Here is a 12333-nt window from a genome sequence, read left to right on the forward strand (position 1 = left end):
CCTTGATTATCACTACAAAAGGTTTTCTTCCCCCCACCCGCTCTCCTGCTGGTAATAGCTCACCTTAAGTGATCACTCTCATTACAGTGTATATGGTAACACCCATTGTTTCATGTTCTCTCAGTATATAAATCTCCCCACTGTATTTTCCACTGAATGCATCTGATGAAGTGAGCTGTAGCTCACAAAAGCTTATGCTCAAATAAATGTGTTAGTCTCTAAGGTGCCACAAGTCCTCCTTTTCTTTTTCTGTAGTGGGGGGACCAAAACTGGATGCAATACTCCAGGTTTGGCCTCACCAGTGCCAAGCAGAGGGGAATAATCACTTCCCTGATTAAATAATAGTGGCAGCTTGCATCACAATGTTATAGATACTTATGTGTGGAACAGGAGAGGCTGTTGAGAAAGAAGTGTTGAAGCAAAAAGCAACTAAAGACCAGTGAGATATCTTAGTTTTTGCCAAGGATGAGATTCTGGGTTGAGCCTCTCAGAGCCGCAGCACAAAACTCACAGCCCAAGAGAAGAGGGGCCTAGCGCAGATTTAAGCCACGTTGAACCTTCCCCCCACTGAGCTGGTCCAGGGGCTGGAGAGGCCCCTGGTGTAACTATGCCCTGGAGGCCTGTTTAAGTCAAATTAGCCTCCCCAAGAATCTCTATGGGCTGCATACTGCCTGGAATCTCTAGAGCACTGCAGCCTCATCCTCAACACAATTCTCCTGCCCCCAGCATGCCACCGATGCCAAGAGTTGCAAGGGGGTCTTCAGAGGGCAGCCATACAGCTGTTTTCTGCAATGCCTGCACCCGGGGAATCCTCCTTGCCTAGATGTGCGTGTTTTTAGGGCTCCTTTCTGACACTCTGACCCTTTTAGCTGGCATATGAGAGTTGGAGTGAGGGTGGGGATCTCAGCCCAGGTATTATGAGCACCAGGTATAAAGTATTTCATAGTTCCTGCAAACTTATTGTGGACTTCTTTGATTTGGGAAGAGATCTTAATAATGTTCTGCCATTTCTGCACATTTCTTACCTCCTTGGGGCTGAGTGATGTGGTACAAAGAAACATTTCTACGCACGTGACCATCTAATCTGCATTGAATCATTCACCATGTGTCTTGTTTTCTTTAATAGAGTTGGCATAGATCCAGATGAAGATCTGAAAGCAGAAACTGCAAGCCAGGCAAGTTACAGCTATTGATATATCTATATTGACTAGCATAATGTTCAGTCGTGTTTAGTTCATGTTTCTCAGTATAGTAACTGGAAATCTTTAGAGCAGGGTTATGTCTGCTATAAATGAAGAATGTGCAAGTACAAAATATGTGAAGCTCCTACTATTTTGTAACTCTTTATTGAGAGGACAAGTATGTACTGTACATTTTTCAGTTTCACCGGGGCACCAGAATAACTTTATCTGATACTGGGTTTTGAGGAATGTATTACAAATAAATATTGACATGATGAAATATTAGTAAAACAATAGTGGAATTGCTACTATGGTAAATTCAAAGCTTGAATTAGCTATCAGCTGCATTTATGAAAACAAAAGATTTCAGAACAATGCTCAGTTCCCTGGATTAAACAAAGAAACTTTGCATGATTGAAATTCTCAACTCTGGCATCAGGGAAGGTCAGGTTGCTGACAATATACGTAGTCATTTTTAACATGAACATTTGAACATACATTCTGGTTAAAAACTATAGGCCACTAGAGACCAAGGAGGCTATTTGAGAAACTGCATGTGCTTATCTGTCACCCCATTGTCCCTGCCTTTTTCCGTGTTCATCTGAAAATGTTTAAAGTACAGCATTATGTGCTGTCCCAACCCTAGTCAAGTTCCCCTGCTGGACTTTCACTAGGCTGCCATGTTTGGACCCATACACTGTGTGCTTCTGAGCTCCCCAGGAATTGAGTGGCTCCAGGCACTTTTGTCCCTTACTTTGGCTGCTCAGCTCACTCCCTGAGCAGAGACCCTCCTTGGAAGTGGGACCTCCTGGTCCCTCGGCTCCAAGACCAGTGCTGAACCCTCCAAGACTCCCCAGTAGTTTAAACGCAACCTTCCCAGAATGTCACCTTTGTGGGCACTCTGGGTTATAGTTTACCCCTTCGGAGATACAAGATAGTAGAAGCAAATAGACATATTTTGCAGAGGAATTTCTAAAACAAAACATGCTTTCCCCAAAGACAGCACATGAGGAAGCATTCCCCCTTCTTTCTTTCCTTGAACTTCTCTGCTTCTGTTTTTAAAGGCCTGCACTAAGGGTATGTCTACACTACGGAATAAGGTCGAATTTATAGAAGTCGTTTTTTTAGAAATCGGTTTTATATATTCGAGTGTGTGTGTCCCCACAGAAAATGCTCTAAGTGCATTAAGTGAATTAACTCGGCGGAGTGCTTCCACAGTACCGAGGCTAGAGTCGACTTCCGGAGCGTTGCACTGTGGGTAGCTATCCCACAGTTCCCGCAGTCTCCGCCACCCATTGGAATTCTGGGTTGAGATCCCAATGCCTGATGGGGCTAAAACATTGTCGCGGGTGGTTCTGGGTACATATCGTCAGGCCCCCGTTCCCTCGCTCCCTCCGTGAAAACAAGGGCAGACAATCATTTCGCGCCTTTTTTCCTGAGTTACCTGTGCAGACGCCATACCACGGCAAGCATGGAGCCCGCTCAGGTAACCGTCACCGTATGTCTCCTGGGTGCTGGCAGACACGGTACTGCATTGCTACACAGTAGCAGCAACCCATTGCCTTCTGGCAGCAGACGGTGCAATACGACTGGTAGCCGTCATCGTTGTGTCCAAGGTGCTCCTGGCCACGTCAGCTGGGAGCGCCTGGGCAGACATGGGCGCAGGGACTAAATTTGGAGTGACTTGACCAGGTCATTCTCTTTAGTCCTGCAGTCAGTCCTATTGAACTGTCTTATGGTGAGCAGGCTGGCGATACGGATTGCTAGCAGTCCTATTGCACCATCTTCTGCCGAGCAGCCATGAGATGTGGATGGCATGCAGTCCTTCTGCACCGTCTGCTGCCAGCCAAAGATGTAAAAGATAGATGGAGTGGATCAAAACAAGAAATAGACCAGATTTGTTTTGTATTCATTTGCCTCCTCCCCCGTCTAGGGGACTCATTCCTCTAGGTCACACTGCAGTCACTCACAGAGAAGGTGCAGCGAGGTAAATCTAGCCATGTATCAATCAGAGGCCAGACTAACCCCCTTGTTCCAATAAGAACAATAACTTAGGTGCATCATTTCTTATTGGAACCCTCTGTGAAGTCCTGCCTGAAATACTACTTGATGTAAAGCCACCCCCTTTGTTGATTTTAGCTCCCTGAAGTCAACCCTGTAAGCCATGTCGTCAGTTGCCCCTCCCTCCGTCAGAGCAACGGCAGACAATCGTTCCGTGCCTTTTTTCTGTGCGGACGCCATACCAAGGCAAGCATGGAGGCCGCTCAGCTCACTTTGGCAATTAGGAGCACATTAAACACCACACGCATTATCCAGCAGTATATGCAGCACCAGAACCTGGCAAAGCGATACCGGGTGAGGAGGTGACGTCAGCGCGGTCACGTGAGTGATCAGGACGTGGACACAGATTTCTCTGAAAGCATGGGCCCTGCCAATGCATGCATCATGGTGCTAATGGGGCAGGTTCATGCTGTGGAACGCCGATTCTGGGCTCGGGAAACAAGCACAGACTGGTGGGACCGCATAGTGTTGCAGGTCTGGGACGATTCCCAGTGGCTGCGAAACTTTCACATGCGTAAGGGCACTTTCATGGAACTTGGTGACTTGCTTTCCCCTGCCCTGAAGCCCATGAATACCAAGATGAGAGCAGCCCTCACAGTTGAGAAGCGAGTGGCGATAGCCCTGTGGAAGCTTGCAACGCCAGACAGCTACCGGTCAGTTGGTAATCAATTTGGAATGGGCAAATCTACTGTTGGGGCTGCTGTGATGCAAGTAGCCCACGCAATCAAAGATCTGCTGATATCAAGGGTAGTGACCCTGGGAAATGTGCAGGTCATAGTGGATGGCTTTGCTGCAATGGGATTCCCTAACTGTGGTGGGGCCATAGACAGAACCCATATCCCTATCTTGGCACCGGAGCACCAAGCCGCCAAGTACATAAACCACAAGGGGTACTTTTTGATAGTGCTGCAAGCTCTGGTGGATCACAAGGGACGTTTCACCAACATCAACATGGGATGGCCGGGAAAGGTACATGACGCTCGCATCTTCAGGAACTCTGGTCTGTTTCAAAAGCTGCAGGAAGGGACTTTATTCCCAGACAAGAAAAAAACTGTTGGGGATGTTGAAATGCCTATATGTATCCTTGGGGACCCAGCCTACCCCTTAATGCCATGACACAGGCAGCCTGGACAGTAGTCAGGAGCTGTTCAACTACAGGCTGAGCAAGTGCAGAATGGTGGTAGAATGTGCATTTGGACGTTTAAAGGCACGCTGGCGCAGTTTACTGACTCGCTTAGACCTCAGCGAAACCAATATTCCCACTGTTATTACTGCTTACTGTGTGCTCCACAATATCTGTGAGAGTAAAGGGGAAGACGTTTATGGCGGGGTGGGAGGTTGAGGCAAATCGCCTGGCTCCTGTTTACGCGCAGCCAGACACCAGGGTGGTTAGAAGAGCACAGGAGGGCGCGGTACGCATCAGAGAAGCTTTGAAAACCAGTTTCATGACTGGCCAGGCTACGGTGTGAAAGTTCTGTTTGTTTCTCCTTGATGAAACCCTCCACCCGTTGGTTCACTCTACTTCCCTGTAAGCTAACCACCCTCCCCTCCTCCCTTCGATCACCGCTTGCAGAGGCAATAAAGTCATTGTTGCTTCACATTCATGCATTCTTTATTCATTCATCACACAAATAGGGGGATGACTACCAAGGTAGCCCAGGAGGGGTGGTGGAGGAGGGAAGGAAAATGCCACACAGCACTTTAAAAGTTTACAACTTTAAAATTTATTGAATGCCAGCCTTCTTTTTTCTGTGGCGGAGTGGCTGGTTGGCCGGTGGCACCCCCACCGCGTTCTTGGGCGTCTGGGTGTGGAGGCTATGGAACTTGGGGAGGAGGGCGGTTGGTTACACAGGGGCTGTAGTGGCAGTCTGTGCTCCAGCTGCCTTTGCTGCAGCTCAACCGTACACTGGAGCATACTGGTTTGGTCCTCCAGCAGCCTCAGCATTGAATCCTGCCTCCTCTCATCACGCTGCCGCCACATTTGAGCTTCAGCCCTGTCTTCAGCCCGCCACTTACTCTCTTCAGCCCGCCACCTCTCCTTCCGTTCATTTTGTGCTTTCCTGCACTCTGACATTATTTGCCTCCACGCATTCGTCTGTGCTCTGTCAGTGCGGGAGGACAACATGAGCTCGGAGAACATTTAATCTCGAGTGCGTTTTTTTTTCTTTCTAATCTTCACTAGCCTCTGGGAAGGAGAAGATCCTGTGATCATTGAAACACATGCAGCTGGTGGAGAAAAAAAAGGGACAGCGGTATTTAAAAAGACACATTTTATAAAACAGTGGCTACACTCTTTCAGGGTAAACCTTGCTGTTAACATTACATACATAGCACATGTGCTTTTGTTACAAGGTCGCATTTTGCCTCTCCCCACCGCGTGGCTACCCCCGAACCCTCCCCCCTCCCCATGGCTAACAGCGGGGAACATTTCTGTTTAGCCACAGGCAAACAGCCCAGCAGGAACGGGTTCCTCTGAGTGTCCCCTGAAGAAAAGCACCCTATTTCAACCAGGTGACCATGAATTGTATCTCACTCTCCTGAGGATAACACAGAGAGATAAAGAACGGATGTTGTTTGAACGCCAGCAAACATACACTGCAATGCTTTGTTGTACAATGATTCCCGAGTACCTGTTACTGGCCTGGAGTGGTAAAGTGTCCTACCATGAAGGACGCAATAAGGCTGCCCTCCCCAGAAACCTTTTGCAAAGGCTTTGGGAGTACATCCAGGAGAGCCGCGAATGCCAGGGCAAAGTAATCCTTTCACATGCTTGCTTTTAAACCATGTATAGTATTTTAAAAGGTACACTCACCAGAGGTCCCTTCTCCGCCTGCTGGGTCCAGGAAGCAGCCTTGGGTGGGTTCAGGGGGTACTGGCTCCAGGTCCAGGGTGAGAAACAGTTCCTGGCTGTCGGGAAAACCGGTTTCTCCGCTTGCTTGCTGTGAGCTATCTACAACCTCATCATCATCATCATTTTCTTCGTCCCCAAAACCTGCTTCCGTGTTGCCTCCATCTCCATTGAAGGAGTCAAACAACACGGCTGGGGTAGTGGTGGCTGAGCCCCCTAAAATGGCATGCAGCTCATCATAGAAGTGGCATGTTTGGGGCTCTGACCCGGAGCGGCCGTTCGCCTCTCTGGTTTTCTGGTAGGCTTGCCTCAGCTCCTTCAGTTTCACGCGGCACTGCTTCGGGTCCCTGTTATGGCCTCTGTCCTTCATGCCCTGGGAGATTTTGACAAAGGTTTTGGCATTTTGAAAACTGGAACGGAGTTCTGATAGCACGGATTCCTCTCCCCAAACAGAGATCAGATCCCGTACCTCCCGTTCGGTCCATGCTGGAGCTCTTTTGCGATTCTGGGACTCCATCATGGTCACCTCTGCTGATGAGCTCTGCATGGTCACCTGCAGCTTGCCATGCTGGCCAAACAGGAAATGAGATTCAAAAGTTCACGGTTCTTTTCCTGTCTACCTGGCCAGTGCATCTGAGTTGAGAGTGCTGTCCAGAGCGGTCACAATGGAGCACTCTGGGATAGCTCCCGGAGGCCAATACTGTCGAATTGTGTCCACAGTACCCCAAATTCGAGCCGGCAAGGCCGATTTAAGCGCTAATCCACTTGTCAGGGGTGGAATAAGGAAATCGATTTCAAGAGCCCTTTAAGTTGAAATAAAGGGCTTCATCGTGTGGACGGGTGCAGGTTTACATCGATTTAACGTTGCTAAATTCGACCTAAAGTCCTAGTGTAGACCAGGGCTAAGACTTCTGTCTCTTTGCTCCCCTTCTGGAGATTTTTCACTCTCCTCTCCTCTTGAAATCTGGTTTTACCTACATTGCAGCTACAGTAACAATATAGACAGCAGTATCTTTTCCAGTTTACGGCACTCTAAGACATACTGATTAACATCAGAGATTATATTGCATTGTACAATATAAACATTATTTCACCTTAAATGTGTTTTTTTTTCCAGGGGGCTAGGGGTGGTGAAAATATGCTTGCACTAGACATCAGTAGATAGGACTTCTAATTTTCTTCCTTTTTCTATGAAAAATGAGAAATACATATTTGTGAATAACAATAAGGCACCCACTGACCCAAACTGTGTTCTGTTAATTAACACCTAGTTCTATTGACAAAACTCAGCAGCACAAGAGGGTAGGTCTGAATAAATATAACACATTCCACCCCCAATCATGTCTCAATCAGCATACTTTATTGTAAAATATTTTTTTACCTAGCAAGGTAGTCTTCTTGCTCTGATTTCCTTTTTAAATGTTTACTATTTTCATTTCTCTAACATGTTAACTGTAGCTCTTATATTAATTTTTATTAATACAGTTCTCTATTTCATTGTGTGTTTCTTCTCTTTTTAATTTAGTACTATGGACTGTTCACCTTTTCTTTCAGATTGTTTCTTTAAAGTTTTCTCTTTTCCTTCATCTTTATCTTTTCTTTTCCTCTATTGTTTTAGATAATTCATTTTCTTTCTCTTTATTTTTCTCTCACACAATAGATATGAGTTTTTTATTTTTATTTTAATCTATCTTCCGTATGAACTTTCAGTTTTCTTCATATATGTGCTATTCTCTCTTTCATACTACAGGATTTTTTTTTAATTTTTATTTTTTGGCCATATCTTATACTTAAATAACTACGTTCACCTGAAAGAACCTTAAAGCATTATTCAGTTGTATAGGACATGTCACAGCATGAAGCTCAGGGATGGGAAGTGGCACTCATGCACACACAATTTTTGGCTAAGGAGATTGGCACAAACAAACCTCATGCTATTGTGAAAAGTGTTTTGTGATCCTTAATGTCCAAGAAGAGCAGATAGGACCTTGATTTTTAAGTGTTCAGCTGAACAAGACGCAGAGTTCATTGGGCAGAATCCATTTTATCTAATTCAAAAGGATGAAGGGCTGGCACAGTCACCACTGAGATTTAAACCTTTGACTCAGGTTTTCTAAACCAGAGGGGATTTCATACCTGACTGTTTCATTTACTACTTTAGCGAGGGAGACATGATGGAATAGTCTAAGAAGCACAGTCACAATAAGGGCCAAGTTATGTCTGGAACCTTCCCATTTGTGTCCTTCTCAGCTGTAGTCCCTGTTCTCATCTGAGAAGCAATGGACTGCTCTCTGTCTCTACTAGTAGGATCTAGTTACTCCAACAGAGCTGGGGGAAGAGCAGGGGCATGTCCCCATCCCCCCTCTCCATCAAACACCTGAGATAAAAGACTAATGACACAGACAATGTTAGAGAAGGTGTTTGGATAACAGTATCTTGTTTCATCAGCTTGTTATCTAACACACTTTATTGTCAATCTCAGGTGTTATCAAACTTTTTTGAGCTTTGCCTGGCTGGTTCTTGTAGCTATCACACAAGATGAGGTGCAGAGAAACCTCTGATTGCATGAGGGAGGAGAGAGAGAAGCTAACTTGTCTTTTGACTAGAGTTACTTTTTTTTCTTTTTCGGCTTTCACTATGTTGTTGTATTTGTTTGTTTTTCTACAAACTTAATCCTTACAAATACCACCCCCACCCCACACACACACAGTCTGTTGTATACCAGTTTCTCAGTTGGTGTAAATCAGGGTAATTGCATTACCTTCAATAGAGTTACACCAGTTGTGGATCTGGCCTCTTCAGTATGACTGGAGGTGGGGACTGGGCTGTGGAAGGATCAAAGCCATGGGCCCATGACTATGCAGACCCAGTGGTCATTCACCCTTCTTTGCACAATGGGATGCAAGTGCTGATGGTGATATTGCAGTTCTTGGGCTTCAGTAGGTGAGCAGCTCTGCAGTCTGGTGGAAATAATTCCAGCCCATCTTCCTGACACAAGATCCCCTATACAAAGCCCATCTATCTATTCAGCCATGGTACAGCAGACAAGGATTTGGCCCACTGTGGGTTAAACTAAAGCTCTGAGGCAATCTAAAGAGTAAATAGGTAACATTGCTGTACCTTAGCGTTTCTATGTATTACCCACCCTAAATACCAATATGTCTGCAACCTTAACTTCCCCTCCAATTATTTTATTTGTGGTTACTTTCTGGGTTCAGATAAGCACTATGCTCCTCCAAGCTCAGAAACCATGCTGCTAATGATGAGCCTGTCCTGACTCTGGAGAAACATTTTACTATAATCCTACTTCTAGAACAAGCCCATTTTATTGTATCTTCCAGTAGATAGAAGGCATGTTATATCCTGGACGTGGTAGTGGGAAGAGTAATTATTTGCTGAGGATATTAGTGTAGTTATTGGGAAAGACAGACATTACTATTGAACCCAGGACAGTAGGGCACACAAATTTTAGATTCAAGACCACCAGAATCACGGGCTGAGTAGACTTACTGCATTACTGTTGCATGCTGGAGCCACACTAATTAAATATTCCCCACAGATCACTAGCTTTTCTTAACAGTGATGCATATTTCCCCCTGGGGCAAGAAGAGTGATCCAATTTCTGAAGCTTAAGAAAATCTCATTGTCCATAAGGAGAAAAATAACCCCAAGTTCATCCTGGTCAGATACTCCCTTTGTGGCTTATCACGTTCGCTGTCAGGAGGAGATACAGGAAGCTGTGTTTCAAAATAGCAGCTCTTGGCAGATTGTGTCTATAATCCCCACCTGGACTTCACAGAGCCCTGATCTGTACACCATCCACATTAGGGGTCTCCCCATCAGTTTCTTTTTTACTTCCCTAGTTCTGTCTTTTCTCAGGTGCATTTATCATCAAACCGTCTTGCATAAACAGAACGTACAATAGGTTAGCTCATTTATTTCCACTCATTTATTGATGGGCTTTCATAACTCAGTTCTGAAAGGCCATCAATAATGTGTAGAAATAAATGAATGCAGTCAGTCCACTGCATATCCTACACAATTTGAATATAAACACAAAAAGCTAATTCTGATGACCAGGCGTGAAGGATAAATAGTCATTAAGCTGAGTTGCAAGACCAGTCTGCTACAAAAAAGACAAAGCTTTTTCTTGCAGGTTTTTTTTAACAAGGATCTAATTAATTTCCTCACAAAACCAAGATGGTTGATAAAAGCTTTTATTCAGCTGATTTGTCTCTCCGCTATCCCATTAGGTGCATCTCCACAGAGGCTACACAAAAGAATGTATTTTCTGGAAATATTTTTGAAGAATGCTGTAGGCGTGTTATAGGTCTCATGGGAAGTTCAAGCAGCTTACTGTATAGCTAGAATAGCTCACTCACTAAACTAAAGTTCAGTAAAAAGAGATGTGTTTAACTGTCTATTATTTCTTTAGCTCCTGGGAAGGAAAGTGTCTTTACACTTTCATTCTTCCTACTAGCCTCTCATGCAGGCCTGCTGGGAAACTGCAAGTGACTTTTTGAAAATAAATAGGTTATTCCTGTGTAGGGGCTGGAAGTAATGCCAATTTCAGTTCACAGAAAGAAAAGGAGTACTTGTGGCACCTTAAAGACTAACCAATTTATTTGAGCATGAGCTTTCGTGAGCTACAGCTCACTTCATCGGCTGTAGCTCACGAAAGCTCATGCTCAAATAAATTGGTTAGTCTCTAAGGTGCCACAAGTACTCCTTTTCTTTTTGCGAATACAGACTAACACGGCTGTTACTCTGAAATCAGTTCACAGAGATCCTCTTATTTTTCCATCAGACTGCTGGCATAGTGTGCCCCCCACTGCCACTAGCCAGCCCTGCAGGATAAGCTGTAGGTTCAGACTTTAAACCTGCAGATCCCTGAGGAGCTGCCAGAGGCCAGAAGCATCCACAGCCCCTGCTGCCTCTCCGCCATCCCTTGATGGTATCGTTCCTGCAGGATCTGGGCTACCATGAATTCCCCAGGCCATCATCATTGTCTATGAGACCTCCCTATACCAAAAGGATTTTATGGCATGAGAGGAAGCCACACAAGTTAAAACTGAATCCTTCCACTCAACTCAATGGAGCTGAATCAGCTCCCAGGAATAATATTTGGTCCATGTGCTACAGGTGTAAGTTTATCGTGCTCAATCCTGCAATTCTAGTGTTGACAAAACTACCACTGACCTCATTGGGAGTTTTGCTGATATGAAACCTCGGGAGTCAAACTCAAGCTTCCACCAAAGCTAGAACATCCACATTGCTATTTTTAGTGTGTTCGCTCAAGCCCTGCTAGCGCAAGTCTGTCTACTTGCGTTGAGAGACTTGCTCCCAGCTGCAGAGTAGCCATACCTTATAGGGTATTATCCAAAGCCCAATTAAATCAATGTAAAGATTCCTTTCTGTAGGGTTTGGATCAGGCCTTAGCAGTGGGCAGCCCTATTATTATGAACCTTACCTGCATCATGGTGTGTATAAGGGACAAGAATGTTTGTATTATTAGCTTAAAATGGAGAAATAATGAGACCAATTGAACTGAAAAATGCAAAGTAAAATTTTCCCATTAAGCATTCCATGGAGAATGAAGCTTTTAAAAAAAAATACATACCTCAAACTTAAAGCCAAAGAGGAATAAAATTGTAATGGAGTGTGCTATTTGGAATGCCCATTCCTGTTTCTATTCCCACGCTGTTGTTAATTCTTATGCTATTTTTCACATAACACCCAGAGCGTAACTAATTACCCATCTAGTATATGAGGAGGTTGCAAACATATAATTCCAGACTGTGACCATGATTCTGCAAGCTGTTCTGAGGGAGGCAGACCCCTGTGCCCATGCAGAACCCAGCTGAAGTCAGAATGGTCACAGAATGGGGACCAATGTTTGGAATCAGTGCAGGAAAATACTGAAAACTACCTGTAGTCCCCAGTGGTGGTATAGTTTTTGTGTACATTTTTGTTTGTTTTTCTTATAAAGCAAAGAGGAAAAATAGAAAGGAAACTAGTGTCATAATTATTAGAATATTACGCTCCCTTTGGAATGACCTTTTTGTAAGCCATAAACAAATACCATCTGAACTTGACAGGAGTAAACTGAAATAATCTCACTACAGCAATTTAACAGAAATATCATTTTTATTGATCTCAGAATATAGTGCTTCTCAGCTGCTTAATAAAATTGGAATCGTTAATAAATGTAAATGCTGAATTATTCCACTCGAGTACCAGCAC

The 12333-nt window shown here is 44.7% G+C and overlaps 1 protein-coding gene across 1 annotated transcript in view; it reads left to right on the forward strand.

Moving 5' to 3' along the window:
* The window catches only part of SLC9A9 (solute carrier family 9 member A9), a 316631-nt gene that overhangs the window by 230847 nt on the left and 73451 nt on the right, over positions 1-12333 (forward strand). The window contains exon 13 of the mRNA XM_048864122.2: positions 1127-1175. Within this exon, the coding sequence (XP_048720079.1) occupies positions 1127-1175 (49 nt within the window). The remainder of the gene's footprint in view (positions 1-1126; positions 1176-12333) is intronic.

This window comes from Caretta caretta, chromosome 9, assembly GCF_965140235.1.
Source record: "Caretta caretta isolate rCarCar2 chromosome 9, rCarCar1.hap1, whole genome shotgun sequence".
In the NCBI taxonomy this organism is placed as follows: domain Eukaryota; kingdom Metazoa; phylum Chordata; order Testudines; family Cheloniidae; genus Caretta; species Caretta caretta.